At 43.2% G+C, this 13,478-nt stretch overlaps 1 protein-coding gene across 1 annotated transcript in view; it reads right to left on the reverse strand.

Moving 5' to 3' along the window:
- LOC139267190 (dihydropyrimidinase-related protein 5-like) overlaps positions 1 to 13,478 on the reverse strand; it is a 139,527-nt gene that overhangs the window by 53,331 nt on the left and 72,718 nt on the right. The window contains exons 3-4 of the mRNA XM_070885121.1: positions 3,634 to 3,813; positions 3,325 to 3,393 (exon numbers count right to left, since the gene is read on the reverse strand). Of these exons, the coding sequence (XP_070741222.1) occupies positions 3,325 to 3,393; positions 3,634 to 3,813 (249 nt within the window). The remainder of the gene's footprint in view (positions 1 to 3,324; positions 3,394 to 3,633; positions 3,814 to 13,478) is intronic.

A 13,478-nucleotide genomic window follows, 5' to 3' on the forward strand; every position in this document is an offset into this window, starting at 1 on the left:
AAACCTTTACATAGCTTTTGTGGAGTCCCACAATATTGTTTGCAACAATTTTTTCCTGAAAGTCTGCAGTTCTCAAATGACCATGCTGGGGAATCTCCAGCAATTCTGTCAACTAGCACTGTGGGTTAACAGAATGCCTATTTAAAATCATCTGCTTCATTTTAATTTCCAGAATTTTAAAATTCAAAGGATTAATATATTAACTGAAAATAGGCATCAAAAATGAACTCAAGCAGCACTATTTCAATTGGCAAACTAAATTCAAACAGATGCTAAAAGGCTGCAGGGTGACTTGGACAGGTTAGGTGAGTGAGCAAATGCATGGCAGATGCAGTATAATGTAGATAAATGTGAGGTTATCCACTTTGGTGGCAAAAAACAGGAAGGCAGAATATTATCTGAATGGTGACAGATTAGGAAAAGGGGAGGTGCAACGAGACCTGGGTGTCATGGTACTTCAGTCATTGAAAGTTGGCATGCAGGTACAGCAGGCGGTGAAGAAGGCAATGTTGGCCTTCGTAGCGAGAGGATTTGAGTATAGGAGCAGGGAGGTCTTACTGTAGTTGTACAGGGCCTTGGTGAGGCCACACCTTGAATATTGTGTACAGTTTTGGTCTCCTAATCTGAGGAAGGACATTCTTGCTATTGAGGGAATGCAGCGAAGGTTCACCAGACTGATTCCTGAGATGGCAGGACTGACATATGAAGAAAGACTGGATCGACTAGGCTTCTAGTCACTGGAATTTAGAAGAATGAGGGGATCTCATAGAAACATATAAAATTCTGACGGGACTGGACAGGTTCGATGCAGGAAGAAAATTCCCGATGTTGCGGAAGTCCAGAACCAAGGGTCACAGTCTAAGGATAAGGGGTAAGCCATTTAGGACCGAGATGAGGAGAAACTTCTTCCCTCAGAATTGTGAACCTGTGGAATTCTCTACACCCCAAGTTGTTGAGGCCAGTTCGTTAGATATATTCAAAAGGGAGTTACATGTGGCCTTTATGGCTAAAGGGATCAAGGGGTATGGAGAGAAAGCAGGAATGGGGTACTGAAGTTGCATGATCAGCCATGATCATATTGAATAGTGGTGCAGGCTCGAAGGGCCAAATGGCCTACTCCTGCACCTATTTTCTATGAATCTAGAAGCTTACTCAACTTCTTAAGCAGTTTTCATTACCATTCCAGTTCAAAATGAACACTATTTCAATTTCAATTTCCGTGGCAAAAGAGTTGCATAAACTTGCTAAAACCACTTGCAAACTTACCTCGGCATCAATATAAAAAAAGATAGCAAGAGTTTCTATAGGTATATAAAAAGAAAAAAAAAAAAGAGTGGCTAAAGTAAAGGGATTTATCCGCCTTTAGTCCCATTATCTTACTGAGTACCACTTCCTCAATGATTATGATTGTGTTAAGTTCCTCCCTCCAATAGCCCCTTGACTATCACTGTTGAGATATTTTTAGTGGCCTCTACCATAATTTACCAAAATTCCCTGGATTCTGAGGAAATCCCAGCAGATTGTAAAACTGCAAATGTAACGCCCCTATTCAAAAAAGGAGGCAGACAAAAAGTAGGAAACTACAGATCAGTTAGCCTCACAGCTGTGGTTGGGAAAATGTTGGAGTCCATTATTAAAGAAGCAGTAACAGGACATTTAGAAAAGCAAAATGAGGTCAGGCAGAGTCAGCATGGATTTATGAAGGGGAAGTCATGTTTGACAAATTTGCTGAAATTCTTTGAGGATGTAACGAACAGGGTGGATAAAGGGGAACCAGTGGATGTGGTGTATTTGGACTTCCAGAAGGCATTTGACAAGGTGCCACACAAAAGGTTACTGCACAAGATAAAAGTTCACTGGGTTGGGGGTAATATATTAGCATGGATAGAAGATTGGCTAACAAACAGAAGACAGTAAGTCGGGATAAATGGTTCATTCTCTGGTTGGCAATCAGTAACGAGTGGGGTGCCGCAGGGATCAGTGCTCGGACCCCAACTATTTACAATCTTTATTAACAACTTGGAAGAAGGGACTGAATGTAACGTAGCCAAGTTTGCTGATGATACAAAGATGGGAGGAAAAGCTATGTGTGAGAAGGACATAAAAAAAGCTGCAAAAGGACATAGACAGGCTAAGTGAGTGGGCAAAAATTTGGCAGATGGAATATAATGTTGGAAAGTGTGAGGTCATGCACTTTGGCAGAAAAAAAAATCAAAGAGCAAGTTATTATTTCAATGGAGAAAGATTACAAAGTGCTGCAGTACAGCGGGACCTGGAATACTTGTGCATGAAACACAAAAGGATAGTATGCAGGTACAGCAAGTGATCAGGAAGACCAATGGAATCTTGGTCTTTATTGCAAAGGGGATGAAGTATAAAAGTAGGGAAGTCTTATTACAGCTGTACAGGGTATTGGTGAGGCCACACCTGGAATACTGTGTGCAGTTTTGGTTTCCATATTTACGAAAGGATAGGCTTGCTTTGGAGGCAATTCAGAGAAGGTTCACTAGGTTGATTCTGGGGATGAGGGGGTTGACTTATGAGGAAAGGTTGAGTAGGTTGGGCCTCTACTCATTGGAATTCAGAAGAATGAGAGGTGATCTTATCGAAATGTATAAGATTATGAGGGGGCTTGACAAACTGGATACAGAGAGGATGTTTCCACTGATGGGGGAGACTATAACTAGAGGGCATGATCTTAGAATAAGGGGCCACCCAGTTAGAAATGAGATGAGGAGACATTTCTTCTGAGGGTTGTAAATCTGTGGAATTCGCTGCCTCAAAGAGCTGTGGAAGCTGGGACATTAAATAAATTTAAGACAGAAATAGACAGTTTCTTAAACGATAAGGGGATAAGGGGTTATGGGGAGCAGGCAGGGAAGTGTAGCAAAGTCCATGGATTAGATCAGCCACGATCTTACTGAATGACGGAGCAGGCTCGAGGGGCCATATAGCTGACTTTAATTTATGATCCTGCGTGCAAACTCCCTGGAACAGTTACAGATTTTCAGCCACCAAGGCAATCAAAAGTGAGCTTTAATTTCTCTACATAAATTTCAAATGGTTATAAAGCAGAGTCACACAGAATACCACAATTAGTGGATGGACTAAACTATTTAAATTGATGAACTATATTGCTCACTTGTGAAATATTTGTTATTATTGTATGTTTGCACTTTTAGCTTGCTATCTTGAGGAAAGGGGTCCTATTTACTTGAAATTAAAGTAACCCAACATGATCAACATACACAAGTTTTATGGTAAAACTAATTTCATATTTATTATATACACTTAATATGCCTTAACCATTTTGATAGGACAAACCTCCTCAGGTCTGCTTATGTCTATTCCCTCGGGCCCAGTGATTCCCAGTTCCAAAGCTTCTTTTGCACCCTGAAAAACAAAGAAAGAAATAATGGTGCTGTGTATTTCCCTATCTTGGAATTAAATTAGGAGGAAGGAGTATTTAATCCATATTAGAAGTCCTGCTGCATAGTTAATTAAAGTTTCAAATGCAGCCTTAAATTCTGTTGTGCAGTTGTCTGAAACCATCTTTCAGTTGCATTTTAAACATTCTTGTTCACTACTTGTGGCATAATTTCATATATTTTTCATTGCTGACATGTCATTTACCTCTGCTACCAGCTCTCCGTTTTCAGCATGGACACAAGCTATGGCACCAAGGCTTTTACAGGCACGGAAAACTTGGTAAAGCTCATTGTCTCGCAGCATGTACTGGTCCTTGTAAGTCATGTATGCTTGGAATGAATTCACTCCGTGCTCCTTCACTAGTTCCATCATTTCAAGTTGCACCTGAATAATAAAAAGAAATTAGACAAGGATTGAAGATTTGGCCTTACAAATACACTAAGTTCACTCTATTTATTTAAATCTCATCAATAAAATTAAAAACTCAGCAAATGGGTGCAGGAGTAGGCCATATGGCCCTTCGAGCCTGCTTTGCCATTCCATATGATCATGGCTGAACTTCTACATCAACTCCTCTTTCCCGCCCTATCCCCATATCCCTTCATTCCCTCAAAGCCCAAAAATCTATCGATCTAAGTTTGAATATACTCAACGACGAAGCATCCATAGTCCTCTGGGGTAAACAATTCAAAAGATTAACAATTCTCTGGGACATTTCTCAGTCTTAAATGGCTGACACCTTATCCGAAGACTGTGACCCCTAGTTCTAGACTCCCCAGCCAGGGGAAACAGCCTCTCAGCATCTACCCTGTCAAGCCTTCTAAGAATTTTATCTGTTTCAATGAGATCACCTCTCATTCTTCCAGACTCGAGAATATAGGCCCTTTCTACTCAATCTCTCTTCAGAGGACAGCCCTCACAACCCAGGAATCAATCCAGTGAATCTTCACAGCGCCTCCTCCAAGGCAATTATATCCTTCCTCAGCTAAGGATACCAAAACTGTACTCCAGGTCTGGTCTTCACCAAAGCCCTATATAATTGCAGCAAGACTTTCTTACTCTTATACCCCAGCCCCTTGCAATAAAGGCTAACATACGACGTGCGTGCCTTCCTAATTGCTTGCTCCACCTTCATGTTAATTTTGTGATTCGTGAACAAGGATACCCAAATTCCTCTGAATACCAACATTTACGAGTCTCACCTTTAAAAAAAAATGGACAACCAATGCTCTTAATTGTGGCTGCTTGCCTTTCACCCCATACTTTATTTCTCTCTATCTCAATCGAAGGATTGGATATTTATAATAGGCATAGGTATGGGTACAATTGGCAATTCATATTCTGTTCAACAGATAACCTGAGACGCTGATATTGATAAACAGAAATCCCCCAAAATAACCATGTTTCTCAGCTCGGAAAATTATTTTATGGATTGAAAGGGGAAAAAATGAATTTGGTTTGTTCAGCAAGACTGATGCCAAACCGTTATCATGTAGAAGCTGCACCATATATGTTTAGTAATGATTTTACTTGCTGATGTGCAGTCGTTATAGTTTTATTACAGATTAAGCATCACGAATCCGCCAACCTCAGGACCGAGGCCGAGCCGGCTTTCGTGTTTTTCCAGACTTTGGAACGTCTTTGACATCACAAATTCGGAAACACCCGAACCCAGGTTCGGATATTTCCAGATTTCTGAACGTCAGAAAGGGGTGAGGCGTCGCCACCGAGGTGCTGTTCGGGCCGTTGGCCCCACTGCCGTGGAGCTGCTCGGGCGGAGCCCCGTCGTCGCGGAGCTGCTCGAGAGGGCCCCACCGTCACGGAGCTGCTCGGGTGGAGCCCCGCCGTCGTGGAGCTGCTCGGGCCGATGTGCCCAGTCGCTAAGCTGCTCGAGCCGACGTGCCCAGTCGCTAAGCTGCTCGAGCTGACGTGCCCAGTCGCTAAAGTGGTGCTGGGGCGGGCCGTTGAGGAGGCCCCGAGGTAAGGGCAGTGGCGGCGGGCGAGGCGAGCGGCGGTGGGGTGAGGGCAGCGGCAGCAAGGTGAGGCCTGAGGTCGGACAGCGGCGGCAAGGTGAGGCCTGAGGTCGGACAGCGGCGGGCCCCGAGATAAGGGCAGCAGCAGCAAGCGGGGCGAGGCCCGAGGTCGGGCAGCGGCGGGGCCCCCGAGGTTGGCGGGTCCGAATTCCGGAACATTTTACGGATTCCAGACGACCCCACCACCAATCGGTCCAGAGTCCGGATTCTGGAATATTTCAGAGCTCCGGAATTTGGATGCTCAACCTGTACTACAAAATTAGTCAGTATCATCCTGAAAGAAAGAAATAAAGACTTACATTTATATCGCGCCTTTCATGACCACCGGATGTCCCAAAGTGCTTTACAGCCCATAAAGTACTTAAAAAGTGTAGTCACTGTTGTAATGTAGGAAATGTGGCAACCAATTTGTGCACAGCAAACTCCCACGAACAGCAATGTGATAATGACCAAATAATCTGTTTTCTGCTCTTCTTCAAAATTGTGCCACGAGATATTTTACGTCCACCTGAGAGCAGACGTCTGATCCAAAAGAAGGTACCTCGAACAATGCAACGGAAGTTCCCTCAATTTTGCACTTCAATGTTAGTCTAGATTTTTGTTCAAGTTTCTGGAGTGGGACTTGAACCCACAACCTTCTGACTCAGAGGCAAGCGTGCTACTAACTGGCTGAAATGGCAGAGTTCGCAATACAAAAGATCAGAAATTATTACATTAGAGATAAAAGGCAGCATATTAATTGTAATATGATTTAAAAGTAGATCACTATATCGTGCAATATTACAGTTCTGATCACTTTAGCCAGAAATAAAACCTTTGTTCAAAATTAATTGATCTGCCTGCATCTTCATTATCTATTTCTCTCATCATTATAAGGACCAGGACCTCTTCTCGAATAAAATCTTTGTATCTATTGGTTTTGTCATAATTTATAACAAAATGTAGTTAGTCTTTAATCCAGTTAGCTAATTTTCATGAGCCTTAAATCTTCAGAAACTTTGTATGTAAAAATTTATCAAGTGTCTCCTGAAAGTCCAAGATCATCGCCACTTGACTGCCCTTAATAGTTTTGTTATTTCCACAAAAGAATTTTAGTGCACTCATGAAGCACAACTTGCTGCTTCAAAAGGTAAGTCAATTGTGCCTTATGGCCTTGACACTGACATCATCCTGAAAACTCCCAAAACATATTCCCCATTAATGAAATGCAAAAAACATTTTAAAAAATTAGTTCCTGGAATCTGGGTATCGCTGACAAGGAAAGCATTTATTGCCCATCCTCAATTGCACTTGAGAAGGTGGTGGTGAGTCACCTTGAACTGTTGCAGTCTTTGTGGTGAAGGGTTGTAAATCTATGGAATTCTCTGCCCCAGAGAGCTGTGGAAGCTGGGTCATTGAATATATTTAAGGCGGAGATAGACAGATTTGTGAGTGATAAGGTAGTAAGGGGTTATGGGGAGCGGACAGGAAAGTGGAACTGAGTCCATGATCATATCAGCCATTATATTGAATGGCAGAGCAGGCTCGAGGGGCCAAATGGCCTACTTCTGCTCCTAGTTCTGATGTTATGTACTTATGTAAGGTACTCCCACACTGCTGTTTGGGAGGGAGTTCAAGGATTTTGACCCATGATGATGAAGGAACAGCGATATATTTCCAAGTCCAGAAGTGTGCAAGTTGGAGGGGCACTTGCAAGTTCCCATGCGCCTGCTGCCCTCAGCTTTCTAGGTGGTAGAGGTTGCGGGTTTGGGAGGCGCTGTTAAGAAGTTGCCAAGTTGCTGCAGAGCATCTTTTAGATGGTACATACTGCAGCCACGGTATGTCAGTGGTGGAAGGAGTGAATGTTTAAGGTGGTGGGCTGGGTGCCAATCAAGCGAGCTGCTTTGTCCTGGATAGTGTCGAGCTTCTTGAGTGTTGTTGGAGCTGCACTCATCCAGGCAAGTGGAGAGTATTCCATCACACTCCTGACTTGTGCCTTGTAGATGATGGAAAGGCTTTGAGGAATCAGGAGATGATACAGTTGCCACAGAATACCCAGCCTCTGTCCTGCTCTTGTAGACACAGTATTTATGTGGCTAGTCCAGTTAAGTTTCTGGTCAATGGTGACCCCCAGGATGTTGATGCTAGGGGGATTCAGCAATGGTAATGCCGTTCAATGTCGAGGGGCGGTGGTTAGACTCTCGCTTGTTGCAGACAAGACATTGCCTGGCACTTAAGTGGCAAGTAACATTCATGCCACACATCAGTCCAAGCCTGAATGTTGTCCAGGCCTTGCTGCATTCGGGCATGGACTGCTTCATTTTCTGAGGAGTTGCGACTGGAACTGAACACTGTTCAATCATCAGTGAGCATCCCCACTTTTGGCATGATGGAGGGAAGGTCATTGATAAAGAAGCTGAAGATGGTTGGATCTAGAACATTGCCCTGAGGAATTCCTGCAGCAATGTCCTGGGGCTGAGGCAATTGACTTCCAACAACCACAACCATCTTGCTTTGTGCTAGGTATGACTCCAGCCATTGGAGTTTTCCCCGATTCCCATTAATTTCAATTTTACTAGTGCTCCTTGATGCCACACTCAAATGCTGGCTTGATGTCAAGGGCAGTCACTTTCACCTCATCTCTGGAATTCAGCTCTTTTGTCCATGTTTGGACCAAGGCTGTAATGAGTGGTTCTGGCGGAACCCAAACTGAGCGTCAGTGAGCAGGTAATCACAGTCCAGTTAACCGATTAAGATAACATTTATTCTCCTCCAGCCCTCATGTACAACTTCTAGATTTACAGAACTTCTAAAATATTTACCAGTTTCACCCAGTCCCTCTCTAATTTCCTTGATGATTCCAGGGTGCCTAGCATCTGTTCCAGGTGTCTTCTATGTATTTAATTAATAGAGCTTGGCACAAGCTTTTTGGTGCCAACATAAGAGGATTTCCTGAGCCATAAAAAAACTACAGGTGCAACTTATCGACACTCTTTTTGAAAGACTTTTTAATGGTTCTAAAAGTCTTCAAACTTTCCATTCTGTATAAAGCTAAAAATATTCCCTTGACTGTTTTGGCCAACCACAGTGTCCCTTTCAATTCCTCTCGGAGCTCTTGCAGTACACATTTCAGTTATCCTCAAGCGATCTTTGTACGATTCCCAGACTGCACTACTCATTTGTGTATTTTTGAAATCTTTCATGTTGATTTTCATGTAATTTGGATCGGCTGAGAGTCACAGTGGTTTTGTATTGATAGGTTTCTCCTTCTAGGAATAAGGATTATTTTTGAAATTCCTTACAACAGCCTTTAGTTTTATTTTCTTGTTCCACTTCCTATTTCATCCTGCCTGTAGTTTCTCTCAGCTCTAAAGATTGGGCATCCATAATCTTGTATAACCATAAGGTTATTTTTGGCCTGGCATTAAATGCACTGCCCATTCAAATTATAAATGATGACTGAAGCCAAGGGTTCAATTACTTCCAAGTTAGGAATTCATTCTGGTGGACTGTTAAAATACTCAAGGGGAAAAATTCGGGAGCGCCACATTTGGGGCACTAACTTTTGCAAGTAGACAAAATTAGCACAAGGCACTAACTTTTCCTACTTAAAAAAAATTGGGAGGGTAGAGCTCCAGGAAGTGGAGTGCTAAATCAGGCGCATCATTTCCTCCCTGGAGCACAATCGGCAGCAGGCAGGCTGGTAAGTGGACCAGAGCTGCACACTGGGCCATGCAGCGCTGCCACGTTGAAAGGCACCTTCCCTCGCTTAAAGGGAAAGGCTATCGTTGCAGGTTCTGCAAAAAAAAACCTTACCTTCTCCCCGACGGCAGCCACGATCTCGCCCGGCGATGCTGCAGGGGCCGGAACACAAGTTCGGGTCCAGGGTGCTACACACGGCGATGACGTCACAATCTCCAGGCGAAGGCAATTGGGACGCAACGCCGTACCGCTGCTGCAAACCTCTCGCCGAATATAGCGGGAGTCAATGTTATTGCCACGGTCAGAATCCAGTTAGGGCCCCATGACTGCTACCCGGAATATAACGGGTGACGCTAAGGAGGGCAATTTCTAGGCCTCAGTCTACAGTAGTATTCGCCCTCGCTCTCTGCTTCTTAATGATTCATTATGAAACAGCTAATGAATTGTCTTCCCTTATCCTTGTCCTTTATCTGTCCACTTTATTTCTGAAATCCTCAAATCACATTACAATTATCTGTAGCATGTCTTAATTCCTAAATAGCTCTCTATATACTTGCTCTTCTTACGCTGGTGGTAGAAAGCAGCTGATCATTTTGTCATTATTTGATTTCACCTGCAGTAATTCTGTGATTTCTCCTGCTGGTGCGACATCCAATCTTTTGATCGTGGTTAGATAATTTCTTACTGATACCACTCCTCTGAATTTATGTCCATGTTTGCAAAGTGTTTTAAGTCCTCTTATCTTCGTAACTAATGTTCACAATCATGTTTATGCGAATATCTGCACTATATCTCCAATTCCTTCTAACAGTAGAAAAAAAATGCAAACCTTTCAAACATCTTTGACCCTCCTGTTGTATTTAAATTACTAATTTATCCCTGAACATTATCTTCTATCTCCTCACCAGGCACAATAATTAAAGCAGAATTCCCTTCTCTCCCCCTCCGCTCACGACCCCAAAATAAAACTCTGGCTTAAATGATCCAGTGTACCAAAAGCTCTCCCTCCATTTTGTGAAGCCTGCCCACCCCAATTTTCTACCAAGTCAATTCTCCCCAATACACACTTTAATTACCACTCACTGAAGTCAATTTTATAATACATTTAGATAGCACAGAAAGCAATCTAAATACAATTGTATCCTTTGTTGTAGACCTACTCTGCATATTCGATCATCAGTTCCTCGGATCGACATTCCATCTTGTCAATTGCCCCCACATGTAATATCAAAGCTCTCAGCCATTTTATATCTCCTTTCGCAGTCTGGTAACCTTTCCAGCTCCTTCACCGGTTCTAGGCAAATGATCGCTCCAGTTGGATACCGCCATCTCTCTTTGTCATTAACTCATTTACAATGACAAAACAGTTTCTTTCGGTACCTTCTATTTGCACTGATTCCTTCACACAAAATACTTTCCATTGCACTTTTATTAAAAATAAAAATCCTGCAATGTTTTCAAAGAACCACAGATTGTAGCCAGCTGTGCTGTATAAAATGTTTCTACAAAAATTTTAGTCAGATGCCAGTTGCAGCATTCAAAGTGCAACCTGGGTGTAGTAAAATCGCTCTTTTCCCCAAATCTACTAGAGCAGAAGCAAAAGATTTTTATTTATTTATAAGAAGCTTTCTCAACACAAAGAGGTTTCATGATAACAGATAAAACAATTGTGTTTGAGTAAACTGTTTATTGTTAATATATAAAAAGGACAAAACACCACCTTGTATTTATATAGCACCTCCAATGTAAAGAAAATCCAAAGTCCTTCGGAGATAGGTGTATGGAAGATGGACACAGATCCATGGAAAGACAGAATAGGGCCTAGATAATTGCAAGTGGTTGGATGCACTAGAGGCCAGCGTCTGAGGAAAGCAGTGTTCAGGGAGAATATAGGGTTGGACAGATAGAGTGAAATCAAGGCCAGGGATTTAAAGAGAAATGTTCTGAATTTGAGGTGTTGGATGGGGAGTCAGCGTAGGTCAGAGAGCACAGGGTTCATAGTTTAATGGGATAGGATACAGCCAGAAGAACATAATAGGAGCAGGAGTAGGCCAATTTGCCCCTCGAGCCTGCTCCGCCATTTAATAAGATCATGGCTGATTTTATCTTGGACTCAGCTCCACTTCCCTGCTCGCTCCCCACAACCCTTCACTCCATTATCGTTCAAAAATCTGTCCATCTCTGCCTTAAATATATTTAACGACCCAGCCTCCACAGCTCTGTGGGGCAGAGAATTCCATAGATTTACAACCCTAAGAGAAGAAATTCCTCCTCATCTCAGTTCTCAATGGGCGACCCCTTATTCTTAAACTGTACCCCCTATTCTAGATTCCCTCCCAAGTGGAAACATCCTCTCTGCATCTACCTTGTCGAGCCCCCTCAGTATCTTATATGTCTCAATAAGATCACCTCTCATTCTTCTAAATTCCAATGAGTATATATGAACGATGGAGATTAGGAAACCAGCAAGTAAAGCATTTGTGTGGTCATGTGGAAGTCACGAAGGCAGTGGAGGCCGGCAATGTTGCAGAGGTGGAGGTATGTGTGGCTGGATTTTCTAGTGCTCTCTGCCTCTGTTTTCGCTCCGGAGGGGCGGCAATGGCAGCGGTGAGCTCTTCTGGGCTTCCAGCAACCCGCTGGGATTTTCGGGGCCAGTTTTGTGGGGATGCGGAGCAGTACGCCCGGAAGAGGCGAGCTGGTTTGAAACGCGCATGGTTGCGACACCGGCTTGCTTTTTAACTCCCGCCCAATCTGTACGCCCTGCTGGGACCACCTGTGGAAACAGGCGGTCCGACCTACATCGGCTGCAGAAAAGTAAGTAATGTCCACCTCAGGTAAATGTGATTCTTTTTTTCTTTTAGTGATTTATGTTGTGGTGGCGTGGGCTATGAATTGGGAATGTTTTTGGTGTTTTTATTCCCCAAGTTTTTTCTTTTCTCCCCAGGCCCCTCTCAGAGCGCTTACAGGCCGGCTGTTTAGCTTGGGATTTTCGCAAGCTCAGCCAGCCTAGTGCCCTAACAGAGGGATACAATGCCTCCCTTAACGCTCCGCCCTATACTCCGGGCTCAACTGCCCAATTTTGCTGACTGAGGTGCAAACTGTTCCCGGGCCCAAACTTCACCGCCCCGCTGCCAATACCACCCGAAATCAGCAAAGCCGAAAATCCAGCCCATGGAATTTAAGATGGCGAGGATATGAGGCATGAAGCTTAGCTCAGGATCAAACAGGACACAGGTTGCAATCAGTCTGGACCAGCTTGAGAAAGAAGATGCGGAGGATGAAATTTGTGGCAGATCCAAAGATCATAATGGGGCTGATGTTCCCCTCAGGAGCAATTGGCAAACAGCGCACTGAAAGTATACTCTTTGCTGCTTGCTTTTCCCAGCAGGCCTCATTATTATGAAGCAAACTCACACTGGGCACACTTTTGATCCTGCTCTTGGGTGCAACAAAACAATGCAGATCAAGTCCCAGAGCTGCCGAGACACAATGTAAGCCCCAGGAAAAAAAAAAATCAGAATGAGTTTGTTGGACCACAATTTTTAGCTCAACAGCTACGGAAGAACAATGCTTAGTTTTTAAAATCGATTTATGTCTGCCAGTAGTTATAATTTGCATGTTGGTGGTCTTCATCTTTATTAATAGGAGAAGGGTGTGGTTTGATGGAGGCTTCTCTGTTTATTCCAGGTGGGATGGAATAGCTGTATTGGAAGAGTGAGGGGGGATTCTTGCTGAGGTAGAAAAACAGCTGTTTATGATTCAAGAAAGGGCCAGGTTAATTTCTTCAGCAGCTATCAAGGGGGCTTGTGGCCATTTCCTCTTGTCTGTCTCCAAATATATTATTTATATAGATCAGCATTCCATTTGCATTATTACTCTAATCCCAGGCACAGCATCTGCTAGCATATCAAAGCATTCAACTTCACCCTCAGCTATTTTAAACATCATTCATGGAGTGCGCATGATTTCTTTTAGTTCCATTGTGCAATATTTTAATCTCATCTATATTGAATTTCATGTGCCATAATAGGTCCATGACTGAATTTTCAGATGTGATTTCCCCTGCAACCATTTTGGCAGTGTCTGAAAATTTAGCCAATTTGCAGTGAGCTTCTGAACCCAAGTTGTTGATGTAAATTTGAAACGGTAAGGTTCCCCAAATTGATCCCTGGGACACTGTTGTTTCCCACCTCCATGACATCACTCCCCTAAACAGTAACCAAACTTGCTACCCTTCAGCCAATTTCTTACCGACTTACAGATTTTTTCTTGAATTTTCAGTAACAATCTTTCATTCTGAACTTTGCTAAAGGGGTCTTGGAAGACTAGGTACAC

The sequence above is a fragment of the Pristiophorus japonicus genome, chromosome 7, assembly GCF_044704955.1.
Source record: "Pristiophorus japonicus isolate sPriJap1 chromosome 7, sPriJap1.hap1, whole genome shotgun sequence".
Classification (NCBI taxonomy): domain Eukaryota; kingdom Metazoa; phylum Chordata; class Chondrichthyes; family Pristiophoridae; genus Pristiophorus; species Pristiophorus japonicus.